The sequence below is a fragment of the Conger conger genome, chromosome 18, assembly GCF_963514075.1.
Source record: "Conger conger chromosome 18, fConCon1.1, whole genome shotgun sequence".
NCBI lineage: Eukaryota > Metazoa > Chordata > Actinopteri > Anguilliformes > Congridae > Conger > Conger conger.
Genome location: NC_083777.1, coordinates 15,557,005 through 15,579,080, shown reverse-complemented (window position 1 = coordinate 15,579,080; position 22,076 = coordinate 15,557,005). Strand labels below are relative to the sequence as shown.

At 46.6% G+C, this 22,076-nt stretch overlaps 2 protein-coding genes across 6 annotated transcripts in view; one reads left to right on the top strand and one right to left on the bottom strand.

Annotated features, from left to right (window-relative positions):
* Positions 1-7,583, bottom strand: part of cpeb3 (cytoplasmic polyadenylation element binding protein 3) — a 37,235-nt gene extending 29,652 nt beyond the window's left edge. For 2 of the 5 annotated variants that reach the window (XM_061227975.1, XM_061227976.1), the window contains exons 1-2: positions 7,420-7,583; positions 3,744-4,639 (exon numbers count right to left, since the gene is read on the bottom strand). In XM_061227975.1, the coding sequence (XP_061083959.1) occupies positions 3,744-4,639; positions 7,420-7,459 (936 nt within the window). In that variant the 5' untranslated portion in view covers positions 7,460-7,583. Of the gene's footprint in view, positions 1-3,743; positions 4,640-4,880; positions 5,008-6,739; positions 6,843-7,419 lie in introns of those variants that run through there. The other 3 variants (XM_061227977.1, XM_061227980.1, XM_061227978.1) reach the window with 3 other exon arrangements.
* A 93-nt stretch (positions 7,584-7,676) lies between these two features.
* Positions 7,677-22,076, top strand: part of marchf5 (membrane-associated ring finger (C3HC4) 5) — a 27,461-nt gene continuing 13,061 nt past the window's right edge. Inside the window, exon 1 of the mRNA XM_061228192.1 lies at positions 7,677-8,076. Within this exon, the coding sequence (XP_061084176.1) occupies positions 8,033-8,076 (44 nt within the window). The 5' untranslated portion in view covers positions 7,677-8,032. The remainder of the gene's footprint in view (positions 8,077-22,076) is intronic.

The following is a 22,076-nucleotide window of genomic DNA, read 5'->3' as shown; positions in this document are numbered from 1 at the left end:
CGCCTATCCTGCACAGACGTCATGACAAAAGCAGGAAAACTCCACCATACTCGCGTACGCCAGTTTGGACAATGCGGAACTTACAAAGAAAAGGTTACCCTTGAGGGAATGGCGAATGTTACAGTTAACTGAAGACATTGTTACACAAACAAAACCAGGTCATCCATCGATCAGCAACCAGGCCATCCATCAGAGCTGTAACCACGATATTGCGTCTCCATTTCTCCTGTCTTTCCTGCGTTTCAGCACAGTAAGCAGATCTCCCAGTGCTTGACCTTGCATCCACATAATGAATAGGGAGAAGGGGAGAGGCTCTTATCTCCTGTGTACCATATTCAGTGTCAGTCAGGCTGGAATTTCACCATCCACTGCCGTTGCCACAAAACAGCCTTTTATTTATTTTTTTGACTGATCAAGCCCCACCTTGCAAACCTTACCATGCCTCAGCCATTACATCATCATAATGGAACAGTATTAGTATTGATTTGTTGAAAGAGCAACCAATCTAAGAGAGTATTTTTCCACCATCGGGAGCAAACTTGAGACACCTCCACCTCCCCCTGAGAGAAGAGCTTTCTCAAAAGATACAAAGTTGGCCGATTCCAGTTGTATTATTGCGCATGTAATCTCAGACGTTTGGAGCAATTTTGCACATGCATCAAATTTTGCTCGAATAAATGATGTGCCAAACACTGCATCAGAGGAAACCTGAGAAGGCAGGGTGCTTTGAGCTCTTACCAAGCCAGTGTTCAGCCTCTCAACACTTCCTGTGCAAGGGAGTTGGAACTAAAGGCACAGGTGCTCTGAGGGACAAGCTGGCATGAATCACGTACAATCACCCAGACGGTGGGCAACTGTATACCGCCACAGGGCAACTTGGGTACTCAATGCCTTTCAGTTAGAACACCAAAAACCTGGCCTATTAACCCCAGGGCTCTTTCACAGGACACCACATCCGTTACCTCAAAGCAATATCTGAATTATAGGCTTTATTATGTTTGACATTTCTCATTTCCTCATGAGTCCAGTGGATAGTTTTGGCTGTAACCAACAATGTTTGTGAGTTTAAAGAAATTCTGAAGGAGTGTCCAATTATGTGCAAGGTTGAGAACACACACAGATGTTTTAAATGGCACTTAATTTGCATCCAGTTAGCTTTAGCGCCTCTCAAACCAAAACAAACAGCAGGCAAAGGGAGCATTCTTGGATATAACCTCTTTTTGAAGCCCATATTTGCATATGAAAATGTACCAGAATGATAAGTGGGTTCTCACCATTTGATACAAGCACAGGGTGTTAAAAACAAAATGTCTGTTCTTTTTTTCTCTTCCGAAAGTACAGATGCTTAGCAAACAACCAACGGCATGTGACAGGCAATTCCTTCTAGCATTTTGTGACCTGGTGTCAAATGATGTTTGAAGACCAAAATGAACTCTGCTGCTACTTCGAGGTTGGCTCAGTAAAGCGACAACCGCACAGACTACAAGTAGTCACTTGTAAAAAAATATATATACGTATATATACATTTAATCACTACTAAAATAAGGCCGAGGTGTGCTGAATTTGGTTTCAGCCATGCTAGAGAAGGCTGCGTCACTGCATGCTAACATCGGTTCAACAGGATGGGGAAGCCAATGAGCGAAAATCGCAGAGGCGTAACGCAATGAGACGAGCGCATGTCATCTTACGCAGTTCTGCTGCTGGCTGTATTCCTCCCTGCACTGATGGGTATGGCGCTCCAGACAGACCGTGGACCTTGCCGTATACAATGTGTGTGGCAATCAGAGCAGCCGTAAGCTATTGCGCTACTGTGGTCCTCTCTTCTGTATTTTGTAACAGTTTCTGCATTACGGGTGCGGTTTGGCTGAACTCTGGCTGCTTGCTCCTTGAGCAGTGCTGGGATGTCTCTCAATAATTTTACACAAGCCGTTATTGCGCAGAGGCCCAGGTCCACCCTCTCCTTTGTGTGACAGTGACAACGCCCAACTCCCCGGTTGAAATTGGAGGCAGCCGTTTGCGATGGGTTTCAGGACTGATTTTTAAAATGTATTATTATTTAACCCCTGGGAAAAAGCATTAAAAACTGACCACCACTTTTGTCAAAGTTGGAATACATTCATACATACCTACCATTGGACTTTCACATTTTTTACAGCAGTGAAGGAAGGGGGGGGTTAACTTGCAGAAAGAACACTGATGTTACATGCTCAACAACTGGGTCTACATAAGGAACATATGAATAAAGAATGTGTACTGCACCTGAATGTACTTATTCAAGAACATCTAACCATGAAGGCATTAGCCTACATAATCACCCAAGCTAATTAAAGACATTATCACATTTATCCATAAACATAATCCAAGTATTTTTACATTTTTTCAATTTTTACGGTTACACGAATACAGCAGCCCTTGAATTCACCGTAAAAAGACCGAAAAAAGCAGTTGTCAGTCACATAGGTGTAATGTCATGACAGCAGGCAACATGCCAATCTCCTGGAACCTTCAGGAGTGTGGCACAAGTTCCGCCCCCTCGACAGATATGAACCAATAGCATACTAGCAACGTGCCCTTTAAACACCCCAGTGTGAGCTGGCAAAATAATGAGCACAGAACTTAACCCTTCAACGTCATGTGGTAAGCAAAACTATTTACAAAATCATGGTTTTAAAATATCCCTTTCGCGTAAAAAATAAATAAAAAATTAAACGCATTTGACACACCCCCCAAAAACCCTAAACCACATCGCCTAGTGCAATAATTGCACAAAGTTCAAAATGGTGGCATCTAATCTCATATAGAATAGCCTATTAACATTGCAGCATTTGCCGCATTCACAGCCAATTAAAATGTGTTCATCGCACACTTATAATCCACACACCTCCATACATACATACAACATCTATGGTCACTTATAAATTCGATTGGATTTAACAAAAACGGATGTCTAAATACAACTGTATTCGTATAGCCTACCTATCACATTTTCAATATACCATTTATCCGAATCCCAACACAGATTAAAAAGTTTAATAACTGACAACATGTCACATGTTGAAATAATAACAAAGTGATAATATCGACAGTATTAAGCTATGTAGAGACTCGAAGACTCCATTGAAATATGGCTCTGAAGGTCACGTCCTACACCGCTGAATTTCGGCGCAATCAAAAATGGTGTAAATTATCAGAACATTATAAATATTATTTTCCTATAGGTTTAAATTAAAATGGAAAAAAAAAACCCACTGGGCATGTGAAATATCTAAACCAGTTAAGAGATGCGTAGGCTACAACAACAAAACACAGTGCGAGATATCGACTGCAGTGTCGACGGTATTATAGAAAAAGGGGAGACTTGAAAAATGAACGAAAAAACGCTTAAAACTGATGGAGCAACTTGGCTACGCATAACCTATTTACATGCCTGGCTACAATAGCACTCGACTGGTACATTAGTACATACCAAACTGGCTAACATTAGAAATCTACGTGTAGCCTACATCAGTTTAGCAAATACACAAGTAGGCTATGATAAACAGCTAACTAGCCTACTACTATTTGCTGTCGCATAGTATAAGACTATTCGTCTACATATCTATCATATCCTATAATGTCAGATACATATGTGTTTATTCATACATAGGCTGTGAATTGTCACTGCATTAATTCCGAAATATTGGTGGTAGAAACGTGTTCTCTAGGCTATAAGGCTACTACAGAAAAGCACATCCCAAGGTTACCTGAAAAGGTAGCATATTGTTGCTGTTGTCCGTTCTGAATGCGTTGTCCTCCATCCAGGATTTCGGAGTGAGGGGACCAGCTCGAGGGAATTTCGGTGGGGCGATGACGTTGCTGGAATAGGGCTTTTTCATCGGGGAGATTGGGTTGAGGGGGGACGGCACCCCGACGCCGACACCCACTCCGACACCCACAGCTCTCCGCGGGTCCCTGCATGCCTGGAGCCCGCTCCAGGGGTTGGAGGCTGTGCTCCAAGCGGCGTTATGGTGATTATTCCATGCAGACGAGGAGGCAGAGGACGAGGAAGCCTTGCTGTTCATGACGGCCGGATGACTGTATGCGTTTCTCTGGGGGAAAGGGGCTTGGTTGGGACTAACGGGCGACCTCCTTTGCTGCGGTGGCGGCTGCTGCTGCTGCTGCTGCTGCGGCGGCGGCGGCGGCGGCTGCTGCTGCTGTTGTTGTTGGTGCTGCGACTGTGCCAAACCCATCTGGGGAGAGAAGTTGCCCCCAAAAACCGGGTTTACGTGATGGGGAAAATTCTGAAAAAGCATTGTCCCGTTCACCGAGGGTATCCCTTGAAAAAAGCTATCGTCCACGGTGTTCGTGGTCCCAGTAGACCAAGTGCTCCCAAATGAAGGGGACAAGGACGTGCCGCCGGGTTCCTGTGGCTGGTGGAAACTCAAACCCGGGAGAATGGGAGACTCCATCGGGACTTTCTCTTTACTGTTTTGCGCCTGGGCTGCTTGGCTGATCACGCTCGTCGTGTTCTCCTCCGAAGCGGGTGGTTCCGATGAAGGGGTCGGTGTTGAAGGGGGATCTACGTTCGTTGGATCTTGCTGCTGTGGAGGCTGCGCTTTGCTTTTGTCCATCAGTAAGTCATCCTGCATGGTTTGCTCAGCTGCAACGGGGAAAAACAGAGACGAGTTATTATTCAGGATATCATAGACCACACTCGCCGGGCTGTTACGGTATTTCGCCAAACAGAACGCTGGGATTGGGTGGTTATCGCTACTGCTAGTGTCGCTGGGGCTAGCCGATTGCAGGGCGAATCCGTAATCACCCATTTAGCAGAAATTGTATGACTGCCGCTGCGATCACATTAACTTATTTTCGCTAAAGAAAATATTCAACGGCTTCACCCTTTAGAGTGCCTCCGTTCCCACCAGACGCGAGCTGGAGATGTGCTTGGAGGACAGATATTCACCAATAATCGCCACGTCTCTTTTTCCTTTTCCACCGGAACTCCAGACTGCAACGTGAAACTGATTCTTGTTCCTGTTTTTTTCTAGGACCACCCCCCAAATTAATTTGCATACGTCAATAAATACAGCTGCGTCCTTCAGCAAGGTTAGAGAGACACGCCACCCCCTCTTTAGGCTACTCACTAAAGTTAAAGGGCCAGGCTACAAAAATCCTCATTAATCGGCTACTGCTAAGTGTATCCTACGAAAATAACCGGTTTTATTTCTATTTATTTAAAACCAAATAAACGTACCAGATTCCTCCCACACATGTACAAATTCATGACAGCTCACTGTAGAACTTTGCAGAAACATGATAATGGATTTTAATCTAGCCTAATAAATGCAAAAAAAAAAAAAAAAAAAAAAAAAAAAAAACTGCCGTTAATTGGGGCAAAAATAATCACTCATTGGTAAACTGAATTGAAGAACTGCATTTCTTTAAACGAGATAGGCTACTTTTAGACGGCTTACGACAGACATTTTAACCCAATATCTATTTATAGGCCCATTAGTTACTAAAAGTAACTAATAATTTCATAACACATTTCGAACATTGAAATTTGATTCTTTGTCGAATCATTGATATTTACCGTAGCCTACCTGCTGTAGCACATTTCTTCAATGTCTGTAGCTACCTAGTTTTATTCGTAACGGTAGCTTATTCACTTGTAACATGCACATGGAACCCAGAAGTCCGTAGAAGGGGAACACTTGGGTTACATCCAAAGCTTATACCCAGTCAAGAAAACGTTTCTCCAGCATTGCACAAAACATGCAGAGCCGTGTCACTTCTTGTCCTCTCTTTTGCGGTGCAAAAAAAAACTGCATGCAAATATGGTGATATACACATTTCGTTATTACATTTACGTTAGTAAATACGCAGTCTGTAGCCTATATGCTGTTTCAATAGGAACGTAGTTGCCTATTAATGTGCAGTAGCCTATGACACGAGGCTCGCTTTATGGGCTATAATATAAACAAATGTTATTTGATGTTTTTTAGCCCGGAATTTATATTTTACGCCGTTCTGGGTGTGATATTCTCCAGCAGACATATTTCTGGGTTCAAATGTAGACTGCACATGTAGCACTGCAGCAAATAGTTAACCGAACGCCTAATAATTGCAGACACTTTGTCATATTATGTGTATGTTTAAACAGCGAGGTTATGGATGTAAACATTAGGCCTATTATATGAATGACAAAAGTGCCAAATTATAATAAAGGATCAAATTATAATACAGAATCGTAAACTGCGTTTAAGTAACTGCGACTGTACCTACAGGAAGCAAGCGTAAAGCCTAATGCATACCGTACTACATCTAGGATTATTCTAATACATATCAGATTATCTGTTTTCTTGCTATGTTTTTAGTTGTAGATCGTTATTATAACACGAAACACGCATTGCAAAGCAAGCTGCCAACCCCCCGTAGTTAATCCTTGTTTTTCCGTCGCTGCCTAAGAGTCCGATTCAAGGTCACCAAAGTAATCAATACAAGGGGCAGTTTACCGACCTACACCCAACAAATACATATTTTAATCGAAATACTGAAGTATATATTCTTTATCACCCGTTTATAGCGAATACGTTTATAGGCAATGCACAAAATACAGCCTATACAGCGCTTGTTAGATATTAAGAAATATTCTCGTTTTGCCTTCTTATCCGGCACTGTAGGTTTTTCCTAAACAAGTACAGATTATTTCCATGCACTGCGTCTTTCTTTACCGTTGGACATTAAAAGGATTTACCTTTCTCGTTCACCTTTAGGGGTTCTGTAAATAAGGCTATTTCTGTTTGCCTCTGCTGGGTACGGATATGACAAATGAGCTACCCTTCTGCCGAGGTAGAGTTAGCAGTTGCTTTAACAGCTGATTGACTGCGGCGCATGGATGATGAAGAAGAGGCTTCAGGGAATTGTAGTTTTTTTATGTAATGTTTAAAGCGACATTGACGCTACCTCAGTGCTAAGTTTTGGTCGAAATAAAGTTGATTCTAAAACACCATCATGTGGTGTGTGTATTTCATAGCAAGTACTGCAAAATGACATTACTCGCATTACTCTGCGGCTAAAATGCACACTGATATATTCTCATGGCGCTATTTGTAATACTACTCTCTGTGATATGAGATATAAGCAATACTTTACAGGTTTCATACATATGCTATATTATTTGCGTTAACTACAGTGAGGCTATAGACTTCTCACTATGAGAGTGTTTCCATAATAGCTTATAGGCTACACCACTTTGACATTAACGAATTAACAGCTACAAACGTATAAGATACTAATAGCTACCATATGGGCGACGGTCATACAGAATATAGGCTTGTATTAAATAACGTTAACAGAATGCATTTTCAACTAGCAACGATACACCCTTGGTTACGATTGCGGATATTTAAAATAACAGCCTAAGGAAACACCTACCACAGTACGAGGTATTCTGAAGCCAAATATGTATCTTCATGTTAACTCGTCGTCCAAGGCAGGCTTGAGTGGCTTCTAGTTAGAACCGCCTGTCTGAGTTAGGACATTAATTTGATATTTTTGGGCGACATAGGGAGCAAAAAAGCAAAATTGAACTACATATCCCAAGCTATCCTTAACGTGTAATTTCTCAGCTGTTGCTTAGGTGCGTTATTATTGGTGACGCAGTACGCAATGTCGTAGTCCTGCGTCACCTCACAGCCATACAGTCAATGGAGTCAAGCGGTCATTGCGACGCAGCTATATTAATAACAAATCAAGTATTATTCGTCTGGGGTGTAATCTGGAATTGACGATAAGCACGAAACATTGAAATTGTATTTTTTAAAATTTATGATGGTTGTTAAATAGCATTTTAAACGTCTGCATTTCCGATCGTATTTGTGTGTTTCGTAAACCTTCCCGTACCAGAGGCCTCGTACGAATACAACAGGCCCAGTTGGCTAGCGATAACTGGCTAACGATATTTTTCTGCAGATTATAGCTGTCTTGCTCGCTGGCTACCACATTTTTTTGCTGTAGAAGTGTGCATTCAGATTTTATTGCTGCTTATATGGCGGACCAGAGGGCTGTGGTAATGCAACAGATTCTGGACAGGTGAGTCACGTTAGTTATGCATTCACTTGTCAATGTTGCTAACTTAGCTGCCTAGATTTTTTAAAGTAGTTACGCATGGGAAATGGCTCATAGCTAATATAATAAACCAATCCATACATTTACACGAGTTTTAAGAGACAATAACTAGTAGATATGGGCTAAACATAATAATTAAGGGGCTGGCTGCCTTGCTAAATATCTGATGAACCACAGTTTGCACTTATTAATTAGTCTCTGGTTGGAAGGGTGGCTCACTAGGAGGTGTTAGGAAGTAACATTCAGTTATTAAACAGGCTAGCATGCCTTGCAATGATATAATCTCTTTCTCTTCTTTTTTTCCACTCAGAGGGGTATATGTAACTGCATTGACTAGCTAGTTGCCAACACTAACTCGCAGCTGAAGGCTTCCCTCCCAGTTTCCTAACTATAAGCCCCTGACACTCACAGAGCTGTTAAGGGATGTCTCTCCAACTTGATTCTAATTTGTCAAATGGTTCTGGTGTGAAGAGCAGAAATATTTCCCTGTGTCTGTGCTAGCTAAGTAGCCCTCTGGGAAGATGGAGTTCCACTCTCCACAGACATCCCACACAGATCCAAATATATAGTCATATTTCATAACGTACAATGTATATTTCCATATTCAGAATATATGGCAGTATATGTTCCTTCCTGAAATATTTCTTAAATGTAAAAATATATGAAAAGTGCCCATTTATTTTCTTTATATTCTGATTTGGCATATATTTAAAAATGCATTTCACATGTTTTTTCCATGTGGGCTGCCATACTCCAAGTTGAGTAACACAGACACTGTGGCACTGAAATGGAATTAAAATGGGTCAAATTAAGGTCTATTACATTTGTCTCAGTGTCATAAGCATGTTTGCAATGCAACACATCATTTCAGCACACAAGCACTGATTGTGCTCCTAGATGTGAATGAGGTCAGCTCTGTCTCCGCTGAGCTGCCTGTATGATGATGTCAGCACATATGCTTTATACACCACTCACACCAGAGGAGAGATCCGGGTGTTTGCCGTTGGTGTGGAGTGGGTTAACCTGTATTATCCAACCCAGGTCCGGGACTCTGGTCATAACCTGGCTTTTACGCGGGTTTGACATGGCTCAACTTCTGAAAGAGGAAACACGGGCCACTCTGTGCAGCTTGGCTAGCTGACCAACCCTTGATCTCGTCATGTGTTTATCTGCACCAAATTTCCTGAATCCAAGTCACAACTGCTGTCATGCTAAAACAGGTTTGCCAACTCACTCTTTTGGCCTGAGCCACATGCTTTCAGGCTCTTTCTCATGCTTTCACTACCCAAATGGATCTTGCGGCAAATACAAAGGCTGCAAATTAAAAACATACCGCTCCCTGATTAGACAAATTATCAGCTTCCAGGACAGTCTATTTTATTTTCAGCATGGCAGATATTGGTTCATAAACATCTGTAATATTGCATCGATCAAATATCTTAGTAGGATGATATGGTTACAGCACTGGGCTGCTGGTATATTGAGGTTGGATGCGAGGAGAGAATGGTGTGATGGTTAGATGTAAGGATCTCCACCCAAAACCCTGACTGTTACATTATTGCATTCTCAATTAAGCTCCTGATTGCCTTCAAGTGAATGTGACTGAACCTGTTTCTAATTTGTACATGAGTCTGTATCTGCTGCAGTGCTTCATGGTGACAGTTCCATATTTTGTGTTCTTATCAGTCAGTGGACGAGATTTCACTGTTTGGCGACACAGATGCTGAACCCCCACACTTCAGTCACATGTCTTTGGCTCTGAAGCTGTAATGGTTCTTGCATGGTGTTCTTACAATATAGTGGCAGTGTTGTGCAATGGCTAGGGGCTGTTTGTATGGCATATTAAAGACTGAGTGAATGAATTAGGCTCCTAATTAGGTTATTCATACTTTTACTTAAACTTAACACAATGCAGGTTTGGCTCATTGTCATTTGATTTGCCTTTGTGTTCACAACTTCTCCTATTGGGAGCCTATTCATTCACTTCAGTGTTAATTTGATGAGTTGAATCATTTGGTTGCCTCTTTATGTAAACGTAAGCAGTATAGCCCCATAGGCGCAAGGGAACATGAGACTTTTGTTCTTAATGGAACGCATGGCTATTTCTCACGTAATGTCCCTTGAAGAGGGTATATGATCCCTCTAAACATGAAAGGCAACTAATTAAGAAAAATGACAGCTTGTTTAAATTCTGGGATTGCAATTGTGGTTAGAATGAAAACCAGAATCGGCCGAGGTCCCCATGGACCGAGGTTGGGAAGCAGGGATCTACATGACGGACCGGTTCAAAGCAGTAGATTGTAGAAACTGATAAACCTCAGCTTGAACATGTGGTTACATGGAAGGGTGTGTTTCTGCTGATCTTATGTTACCACACAGAGAAAATACCACAGGGCTTCATTCCTCTGTGGGTACGTGGCCATGGTCCTTATTGAGAGAGACTTAAATTGAATTTTTAATGCTTTTCCTCCATTTTCTGCCCTATTTGGAATGCCCAGTCATATTTTTGTCCTCCTCTGGAATCAGGAAGGCGCAGACAAGCATGTGCTCTCCACTCAAGGACACGGTGTCAGTAGCCGCTTCCCAGCTAACATGAAACGTTCTCACAATGCTGCTGCCATGTAGTGCCAACGTTTACAACAATTACAACTTTGACAAAACATTCCAGTAACATTTGAGAACATTGTCTCTCTGCTGAGTTGTTATTGTCATGCAGTGTGCAAGTCAGGCTTGCACAGAGGTGAGTCGGAGGAAGACTCTTCATGTGCGGTTTAATATGCGCACTTGACCAGCAGGGCCTCCTGGTGTGTGATGAGATGCTGTCATACCAGCTGACTTGAACCCCTCCCATTCCGGGGTGAGCCAATTGTGTGACACCCTGTCAAGCCTCAGTCAACAGGAGCATGGTCCAGATTTGATACCCCTGGCCCGTCCATGCACTAGTCCATGCACAACAGTGCCTAAACAGGAAGACCCAGCCAGCAGCACCCTCAAAAAGAGCGGTATTAAAATATCTTCCCAGGATTACCATGTTGAACCCCAATAGCTACAAGCCTAACTGAAACTATTTAGGCAAATGTGGTTTTACATAGAAGCGGGTGTTTTGCAAGCCCTAATTCCAGCTCATGTCTCTACCTTTGTGCTGACATGTTTGAATTCAGCCTCAAACTACTCGAAGGCTTGACTGACATAAGTTGTTTTTTATTTCTCATCTCTGACCATCTCCTGATTGTATTTGTCCTTGATTGTTCACCATTGAAGAGCAATGGCCTTTGTCTTTAATTTGGACTAATAAAATTTAGCAAGTGTGAAGGTAACCTGGACTTTCAAGCCCCAGTTGAATATGCTGTATGTCTTTTGATATCATTCTAATTGCTTTATTTTTTTTACTTTTATCTGAACAGTCTTTTAAGTTTTGGATGCAAGGTTATTTTCCAGGCAGGTCTCCCATAGGGCGTGAATAATGCCTGTTCTAATGCATTACGTTTGAAGCTCATCTTCTGGTGGTTCCATTTTTCATTTAGCAGTTGGATATCGATTCCTCCTTCCCCATTCTCTCTTGTCTGTGTAAAGTGGTTTTCTGCATCCTGACCTTCTAGCACTTGCCGGAATGCCGCCCCTTACCCTCTTGTGTGGTAAATGGGCAATTCCACCGTAACCGAGGTTACCCCTGCAGAATATCTGCATGTTAAAGCCCAATACAGCTATTCAGTGGGACCGTCAGAGGAAATGACCCCGTAAGTGCACTCTCATGCTCAGTGCCTCGCAAATATGCCATCTTTGAGTTTCACACACACACACACATGCACACGCACACGCACAAGCACAAGCTTACTTATCTTATAGCCCAGGCTAGAGGTGTTATGAAACCATTGGTCCCTTCAAAGGTTTTATTTATTGCTTTGAAAGTTCTGAATGTACTATTAGAATTCGTTTTATATTTCAACTGCTCAGGTGGTGGTGTGTTTTCGTCAGGTATATATGGCAGTGTTCTTTTGATGGTTTGAATAATGGGGTTTGTGTGAGCAGAAAGCGGAGACTTGCATGAGCGGGATGTGTGCTCACTCAGCACTATCAGTGACATGCACATGGCCTCGTGCGGGAGCCTATCTCTCAGTGCCACTGGCAGCTGTCCCCTGCCACTGCTGCCTTTCTCCAACACAAAAGCCGGAGGAGGGAGCTTCAGCCCATTTTTTGTCTTTCGTAGCCTCGCTTGCATCTGTTTTCTCAAACTTCGTTTCATGTTTTTAGTTCTGGTGAGAGGCAGAATGTTCTGCTGCTAATCTTCTGCTTCAGTCCTTTCCTCACTGTAGTTCTTTGAACAGTTCACTTCATCTTGTTGTCTATATTCTCTTCTGACTCTCTATATCTGCCCCTCCTGTGTAAAACTGAATGTATGGTCAATTTATGATGATGATTATTATTAGGATAGATGTCTGATGCAGCACTCCTTATGGCATTAGAAATTGAGTCCTCGTGGCTTTGTTAGTTCTTCATTGACAACAGCCTGGTTATGATAAATGGTTGGCATTTATATAGTGCCTTTATCCAAAGCGCTGTACAATTGATGCTTCTCATTCACCCATTCACCCACACACTCACACACACAAATGGTGATTGGCTGCCCTGCAAGGCACCAACCAGCTCATCAGGAGCATTTAGGGGTTAGGTGTCTTGTCACACCCAAGTTCAAGTTCAAGTTCAAGTTACTTTATTTGTACCCGTAGGTAAATTTGTTTGCAGAGAGAGTCACACAATACTTAAAAACACATGAAATACAACAAGCGTATAAAGTGCAGGGTGCAAAAAGTGCTCAGGGGTTCCAATCCTCCAGTGGATCGGTAAATACAACGCAGAATAGACGCATCAGACAGTGGAAAGCTTATCAGCGCTCTGACTTGTTCCACTCAATAATGGCTGCTGGAACAAAGCTATTTCCACCCAGGGTGGAATCGAACCAGCAACCCTCCGACTGCCAGACGACTGCTCTTACCTCCTGAGCCTATGCCGCTTAATTTATATTTCAGAGAAAGGGGCTGTAGAGGCTCCAGGTATATTTGGGCTCTAGTGACAGAATGGAGTCGCAGTTGAGATGAAAAGTGAAAGTGAAAATATCACCTTGGCTGTGATCCAGGTGTATAAGCCACTGCTTCAGAGCCCGAGAGATGGCCGCGGTTTCACCCTCCCCTGCTTCGTTGGCAGTCTGTAATGGCCTGGGGTTAGTGCCACCCCGCACATAATATAGGCTTCACGCCGCTCAGAAGGGATTTTCTTGCTTTCCAGGATAACCGAACGGTTACTTGTGATGGTGGGCTGCATCGTCCCACCCTGTAGTCGAGCGCTGGCTGCTACTTCACCCTTCTATCTTGTTCATTGCCTTTTCTGTAAAATGCTGTGTGTGTGTTGTGTGTGTGGCAGCCTGCTGGTCTCAGGCTGTCGACTGGCCAGGGTATTGGGAATGGTAACGGGTTTAAAGGCAGGCGTCCCTGGTGTGAGCCTGGGTTTAGTCATAGAGAAACACAGGCCGGCCTGTAATCAGTTCTCACTCTGAGAGTTGTGTCCCCAGTCCCTCAGGACAGCAAAGGGAGCTCCGTCTGGAATGGAGGTCACAAATCGACTTTTGGGAAACACGGCAAGTGGATTGCAGTTCCCTTGCAATCATTGCTCTGAGACGTGAATTCACATTTTTGTGAGTTTGAAGACAACCACTCTGAAAGGCTTTGGCCTTAGTTCGACTTTAATTATGCTTCCCGCTTTGTTATCTGACTCGGTAATATCCAGTTTCTGGACCAGTTGGGTTTTAGGAAGTCTGGTATATCTTCATGAGTTGTTTTGTGAACCGGAAAAGAATATTGTTTTTCAGGGAGGGAGAGAAACTGTGATTCCGCTGGCTGTCCGTCAGTACAGCGTGTTCCTAACATGTTTGTGAACACGGGGAGGGAGGAGAGCGCGAATACCCTGTGTGAACTTCCTCTCTGACCCAGCCGGTTGGATTAGCTGCAGAGGTAGCCTTGGTCAAGGGCTTAGCCACGCATCTGGTCAGTCAGGTTTCCTGAGTGGGAACTCCTCGTGATGTGGCCTGTGTGTGCATATATATGTGTGTGTTTGTGCGTGTGTGTGCATATATATGTATGTGTATGCGTGTGTGCATATATATATATATGTGTGTGTTTGTACACGTGTCTGCATATGTACACTCAGTGAGCACTTTATTAGGTATTTATTTGACTTATTTTGTAGACTTATTGGTCTTCTGCTGCTGTCCACTTAAGAGATTTGATGCATTGTGTGTTCAGAGATGCTCTTCTGCATACCACTGTTGTAATGTGTGCTTATTTCCATTTCTGTCCAGTTTGGCCCTTCTTCACGGACCTCTCTCATAAACAAGGCGTCTCTCATAAACAAGGCCTCTCTCATAAACAAGGCCTCTCTCATAAACAAGGCGTTGTGCATGAAAATCCCTGGACATCAGCAGTTTGAGATAGTCTGGCACCAACAATCATTCCATGGTCAAAGTCACAGATCTTTCTTCCCCATTCTGTCATTTGGTCTGAAAAACAGCTGAACGTCTTGACCATGTCTGCATTTTGTAATGCATTTAGTTGCTGTCACATGATTGGCTGATTTAAATATTTGCATTGACAAGTGTACAGGTCTACCTAATAGAGTGCTCAGTGTGTGTGTGTGTGTGTGTGTGTTTGTCAGGGGTGGGAGCCTGTAGGCTGTAGGGAGGCCAGGGTCACATTTGCACATTCAGGTGAAATGTGACCCGTGCAGAGTGGTGTGACTCTTTCAGCTGAGGTGGTGGTAGGAGGATAGCCGCAGAGGACTGGTTGAAACTCAACCCCCCCTCTCCCTCCCCTCTTTCTCTGCCAAAGAGTCAAATATAGACCCTGACAGCCACGGCCGGACTGGCCAATCCAGCAGGAAACATGAGCCAAGCTGCAGAACGCCACCTGTTTTCAGCTTTTCCCTGGTTTAGGATGGGACACTCGCACACAGGTATTTACAGGAAGTGGCAGTCGGGGGGAAGGGGGGTCCCCCCTTGTGGTAAACACGGTTTCCTGGTGCGGCTGCTTTGTGACGAGGTGGGAGAGGGGAGGTTTGGGTTGAGTTTACCGTCCGTGTAGCTGCAATTGGGGCGGGGCAGGAAGGTGTAGCCCAATCGTTTACACAACGTGAGAATTTGAGCTATGCGGCTGTTGTAAATGTAGAGAAGACTGGCCCCGCCCACCTCTCGGGCCGGTCAACAGAGACGCGGGCCTGACGGAGGGTGGAGGGAGGCGGGTCCAGTCCGCTGACAGGCGGATGGGCGTGGTATTGACGCAGGAATCTGGTGGATCCTGGGAGCACATTCACACCGGCTTACTCACTCCAGCCTGCCGTCAGCAGCCCTGTTCCACACCGTCTTTATTTTTTTGGCGAACAAAGGGGGCTGTATCCACGGAAACGTGCATGGCTCAGTCCTCGTTTTAACGCACGCTGTCAGTCACTGGGTGTTCAGACTGATTTAGGCGTCTGGGTTCAGGGCTCTAAAAGCTTAAACCTCCAACACACACGTTTCTGAACCACCAACATTATATGACTGACCACATAATTAATTGTTTCTGCTTAACGCTGAAATGTCAACTTGTCCAGTGCTTTTTAGTGTTGCTTATTATTAATATAAATGGCTGGGCATGGTTAACCATAAAGCAAGTATAATTCGTGTAGCAGTATAATGCAACACAGGGAACCCCCTATGAGACACCCAAACCTCTATTAAAGGAGTTATGGAAGATGGAGACAGAACTAAATGTATATGTATATCTGTAAAAACCCTTCATGGATTCAGGCGGCGTTAGCGCTGGCCGTTGGGGGTGATGAGACCTTGAGGGAACACTGCTGAAGCGCTGGGGCTAACGATGCTAACCGTAGTTGCAGGGCCGTGGGGAATGCCTGCCTGGTGCTGAGTCTCAGGCTGCAGTTCCTCATGTTTTCAGACCCAGTGTAGCGTGTCCGTGCGATGCTGTTTCTTTTCTTTTACTGCTGGTTAGAATCACGGGCATCGACTGATGCGGACAGTGGAGAGACGGCGTGTGTGGACAGGTGGGGTGTGTGGACAGCGGACAGGTGGGGCGTGTGGACAGGTGGGGCGTGTGGACAGTGGACAGGTGGGGCGTGTGGACAGTGGACAGTGGAGAGACCGCGCGTGTGGACAGTGGAGAGACCGCGCGCGTGTGGACAGTGGACAGACGGGGTGTGTGGACAGTGGAGAGACCGGTCCGTACGCGTCTGATCCCGGCGCTCCTCGGGGAATCCAGCGGCGTTGGCCGGGATCCGCACCCGGCTCTCCCAGCGGCCTTTGTGCGGCGGTGCGCGGAGCTTTCCCACAGTCACGTGACCGGGGCGTGTGAAAAGGCCCTTTGTGGAGGGGCCCGAGGCCCCCGTAAACTGGAGCAGCCCGCGCCTCGTAAAGCCATGAAAGAGAGCAGGGCTGTGCCAGCCGCTTTGTGTCCGGCATCAATCAGATCACCGAGCGGGGCCGCTTTCACAGCCCCCCACACCCCCGTCCCCGCAGATAATACCCCCCAAACGCACTGCCCGGATCGGCTAACCTCAACTTATCTCCCGCCCCGGCCCGTCTGGCCAGAGCCCTGCCCTGGTCCTGGGAAAAATGCTTAGTGGGCGCTAGGCTAGCATTAGGCTAGCTGCACAGTGAATTTATCGCCCTCGTATTGATTAGGAGGAGAAGAGCATCTTCCCTTCCGTTGTAATGCAGGTCCACTGCCCGTTACAGTAGACCGCATGTCAGTTTCCCTGTGAGAGATTTTATTTCAAATCTGATGTGTTGGAGTACTGAGCAAAAACAACAAAAATGGTGCCATGTCCCAATACCTTAGTATTTATCTCTATGTCTGATGACTTGTTCTGTCACTCTCAACCAATTGGATATGCTAGATCAGGTCAGTGTCCAGGTCATGTTGAGAGCTGAAGCAATTAGCATGGTCTGAAAAAGACAAGGGCCTTTAAAGAGGCTGACATGTCAACAAGAGTCTCCAACCAGTGTACCCAATATTTAAACACATTCCAGAGGGTACCAGTCCTGAACCACGTGAGAAGAATAAGCATAATAATATTATATCAAACTCAGAAACGGCAGTGAAATGGCAGTTTTTAGCAGCTCAAAATAGCGGTGTTGTGCCATAGCTGGTGCATGGAAACATGGGTAATGGAGTTTCTCTCTGGTGAGTAAACTGCAGTGTATGGGCGCAGAAACACTATCTGAATGTCAGCCACGTTACCCTGCGCTGGCGGGACAGCCGATTAGCCCAACGTAGCGGAGCGAATCGCCGGCACATTCCGTCTGCCTCTGCGGCGCACGCTGTGGCCGGGCCCGACTCCACCGTTCCACAGCTGCCTCCTCCGTACCTATCGTTCTTTCCGCGTCCAGAAGTTCCGCGTCTGAACAGGAGTCTGGGAGAAAACCACGCACTGCCAGGAGTGTGAGTTTCCCCCTCTCCTGCACCCAGCAATCGCTCGCCTGAAATCGTTTCCCACAAATTTACGGTCAGTACGTTTTAGTGCCATGGTAGGGTCCTGCAAGGTCCTCCTGCCCCCCCCCCCCTCTCTTTGGGAGAGGCTGTGACTGATTTCCTGAACGTGTTGGCCTTAGTCATGCGCTAGGGTTTGGGGGAAGTTCTGGCTTCTTCATTAACTCTGTTCCATTCACAGAAGCCACAGGTCACCCTGCCCTATTTTTAACCCCTCGAGTCATGCAGTATCCTTCATTTTAGACGTCTGGCACAATCGCGTCTAGTGCAGAAGGGGAAGTAAAATCACATGGTTATCCTGTCGATGGATGTTTCTGGAGTCCCCAGCTGACCACTGACGGGAAGCGTTGCTGGGAGGCTTGCAGTGTGGAAGACTGGTGGCTGGTCTGGGTTGAGCGGCTTTTTCTGATGTTCCAGTCATTTGAGCGCCGGCTCATTTCATTCACTGGAGGGAGGATGTGAGATTGGTTGGTTCAGCAGAACTGAACCCTCTCCAGTAAAGAGTGTACAGCGCGTGGTGAATTTACAGTGTTGAGCTCATGAAGGAGTGCTGAGAGAATTCAGTCTGGGACCGGTTGTCCTCTTTGCCTGGCGGGGAATTCTGCACAACTGGAGCGACGAGAGTGGGGAGGCGGGTTCCTCTGATCTTTATGAACAACGTACAACCTTATATTTAACCACAACCTTTTGTGACCTAAAATAAAGCAGTCCTGGTCCATCACGCCGTTTACTGTGAACCAGGCCAGGGAGCCCGCTGGGTCGATGTTACAGGTTATGAAGTGGTACAGAGGGGTTTTGTGTGCGGGGCGATGGGAGAGGCGGCGTTGGGTTTCAGGCCCGGGTTAGCGTTTCTGCTCTGTTGTTCCAGGGCTGTCAGGATGCAGGCTGGGTTACAGCAACACGAGAGCCAATCTCAGGGCCGCTACCTGCTTTGTTCTCTGATATTGCGTTCCCATGGAGACGCATGCCTCCCTTTACAATCAGCGTCCTGAGCCGGTGCTGAGGGCTGATGTGGCAGCCTCAGATACTGCACTTTTATTTCTGTCTCTCTACTGTGTGTGTGTGTGTGTGTGTGTGTGTGTGTGTGTGTGTGTGTGTGTGTGTGTGTGTGTGTGTGTGTGTGTGTGTGTGTGTGTGTGTGTGTGTGGGGGGTCTGTGTCTATCACTGTGTGTGTGTGTGTGTGTATGTGGGGGGGTCTGTGTCTATCACTGTGTGTGTGTGTGTGTGTATGTGTGGGGGTCTGTGTCTCTCACTGTGTGTGTGTGTGTGTGTGTGTGTGTGTGGGGGTCTGTGTCTATCACTGTGTGTGTGTGTGTGTGGGGGTCTGTGTCTCTCACTGTGTGTGTGTGTGTGTGTGTGTGTGTGTGTGTGTGTGTGTGTGTGTGTGTGTGTGTGTGTGTATGTGTCTCTCAATGCGTGTGTGTGTGTGTGGGTCTGTGTCTCTCACTGTGTGTGTGTGTGTGTGTGTGTGTGTGTGTGTGTGTGTATGTGTCTCTCAATGCGTGTGTGTGTGTGTGTGTGTGTGTGTGTGTCTCTCTCTCTCAATGCGTGTGTGTGTGTGCATGTCTGCATGAATGCGTGTGCTAGTGCACACCTGTCCCCCGGGCTCTGTGATGATGCTGAACACGTCTCGTGCGTGTCAGTGAAAGAGCAGAAAGTACAGACCACTGGAGACTGTCAATGGTCTGTACTTTCTCATGGGCCAGGAGAGATGCAGTGGAGCATCCTACACTTCCTGTCTGAGTGTGTGATGAAGCGTCGCCCCCCCCCTCTCCGCAGGACGCCGCGTTCCTCATATCGGGAGAGAGGGTTTCGGGTTTCCGTCGGAAACGCAGGGTTGGTTTCACCGGGGCCTTTTCTTCTGCAGGGGCCCCCGTCACCCGACCACACCGCCCTGTACGCGGTCATGTTTTATTCACCGCGCAAAATCTGCCACCGTCCGGCCGGGGCGAGCGAGCACCCCCGCTGAGACGCACCAGAGCCCCCGCCAGCGTTTCCGAGAGCCCCCCCACGTTACCCCCACATCGCCCCACATCGCCGGAGCGGGGAGAGGGGCCACTGACAGACAGCCCCAGATTTAGCATCCATTATTCAGAGAGCAGCCACACCGCCTTTAATTATACATCCCTCATTGAGCCCACAGCGGCCTTCCCCGCATGATGAAACCGGAGCACAACGTCTGAGAGGCGTCTGCAGACGCTCCGGAGGAGAAACAGACACGCCAAAAGCAGCTCGGCGTCACTTTGATCCCGCTCCCCCCGAGACCGGCAGGTCTTCAGAAGCGCTCCGCCCGACAGCCCCCGGAATCTCGCCTTACCTGCCCGCGCGGGCCTGTTTGTTGTTTTTGAGAACCTTCCCGATATTTTCGTAAACTTCTGCAGCGCGGCTTTTATCGATGAAGTCCCGCAGTCCCCCCCGCGCCTGGTTGTTGCCCGTTTCGGTTTCCCTCTGCGCGTTTTTGAAAGTCGTTGTGGGTGTGGTGGTCGCTACCGGTTTTCCTGGTCTTCGAAGCAGGGAAAGGGCCTTTTTTGGTCTGAGGTTAGATGGGTCCCTCTGTGAGAATGTCCTCAGGGTGACCAGTTGGGCCTGGTTCCGGTGGCAGACGACGTCGCTGAGACCTGATTTCAGTGTGGTGTGTGTATCTCGGGGACGGTCCACTCGTACTGCGTCATAGGCGGTTCGAGGATGTGATTGACCTGTGAAAATGTCCTATATGTGGCAGAGACTGCGGTTAGCGCAGCACTGCTGGGACCAGGAGGCGGGCGGGGGGGGGTGTTGGTGGCCTAGAAAAGCCGTGAAGCATTCTTAAATCATCATCTGGGGTCTAAGAATAAGAGTCTGCTGGAAGTGTGATGGGTGAAGTATGGAATGAGGATGAGAGCAGCTCGGTTGATTAGAGAGGGAGAGAAACAGGGGGATGGGGGACAAAGGGAGCAATGACTTGGGGGGGTGTTGCTGTCCGTCAGCACAGGAATTACAGCCCCATGTCTCTGCAAGCCTCTGCCTACAAACTGCAGCATCAGCTGAGCTCAGGGCGCTGAGGGCTCACACAGTGTAAAATAACAGTGTCGCTCCTACACTAACGCAGCAGTCTTTTCGGTAATTGGCTGAACTCCTGTCTTCACCTCCCATGTATACCGGCTGATGCTCAGGTATGTGAATAATTCGGCCGGCACGGATGACTGTGGGTGACGCAGACGGCCGTAGCCTTTAGCTCCAGTGGCCCCACACAGCGCTTAGCAGCCCTTATCAACACGGTTACAGACATTAAAGTGCGATAAAAGGCCTGCGCTATCACGCGGTGACGTGACTGTCACATGCTCGCCTACTCCCCCGTGCTACATAACTTCCAACAGTACAGGCCTCGTGACCTTTGACGAATAACTTAAATGCCAAATGATTTATTTTATTGCGTTTTTCTTTTGTGTTTGGCGTCCGCTGTGTAGCGCTTAGTAAAGCGGCTTAATGTAGCGGTACCAAAATAGTTTTTGTGCGTGGGATTACGGTTATAATTGCCGTATTTTCGGTCCACGGTCAGGGCGGCTCCGTTTGAGTGGCACTCGGAGAGGAGGAGGAGAACTTCTTCAGCGTGTAGGCGAGGCTGAGGAGGTTGAAGCTTCCTCCGAGATTAATTCCTCATTACAGTGTATCGCATACTCCTGCAGCACAGCCGGGGAGATTTACTGAGTTATCGCTTGGCGCCGTTTCAAGGTCCAACATCTGTCTGGGTGTCATGTAAAGGCGTGTCGGGCGGGTGTGTGTGTGGGGGGGGGTGCACTACTCTTTCCCTGTCAGAGCCACTTGTGAGCTTCACACAGTCCTCGTGTGGAAAGTTTTCTGTGACGCTAGTGTTCTGTAACGGCTTTCCTTTCAACCCCCTCCAAACTTCCTCAGCCTGTTTTTTCCTTTATGAGATGAGGGCATTTCTGCTGACTCCCCGCTTTTAAACGTTGTGGGTCTCCCCTTCCGGAATGCTCTCTGCCAAGACTGCGTTTCGGGCTGTAGTGCGCCGTGGGTGCGAGGGGCACAGCCGCGAACGCTTTCATCTCCACGCGTACACTGGGGATTCGTGCTTTTATCACAACCCTGCTTTTATCCCGGTCTCCTGAAAGCAGGGCAGCTGAAATAGCCTGTATGAAATGAAAATGTGACCGTCTTTTGTTCAAATGTATACCACATGCGGCTGTCTGGTTCAGCTGATATATGCACTCTGTACTGTGTGTGTCTGGGCCGCTTGGTCGAGGTTCTGTCTTTGCTCATGTGTGTGTGTGTGTGCGTGCGTGCGTGCGTGCGTGTAACAGTGTCTCTCTTTCTCTCTCTGTTATGGGAGCTGCTGTGTGTCTGTCTCTGTGTGTGTGTGTTCGTGTATGTGCGTGTAACAGTCTCTCTGTGTTATAGGAGCTGCTGGGTGTGTGTGTGTATGTTTGTAA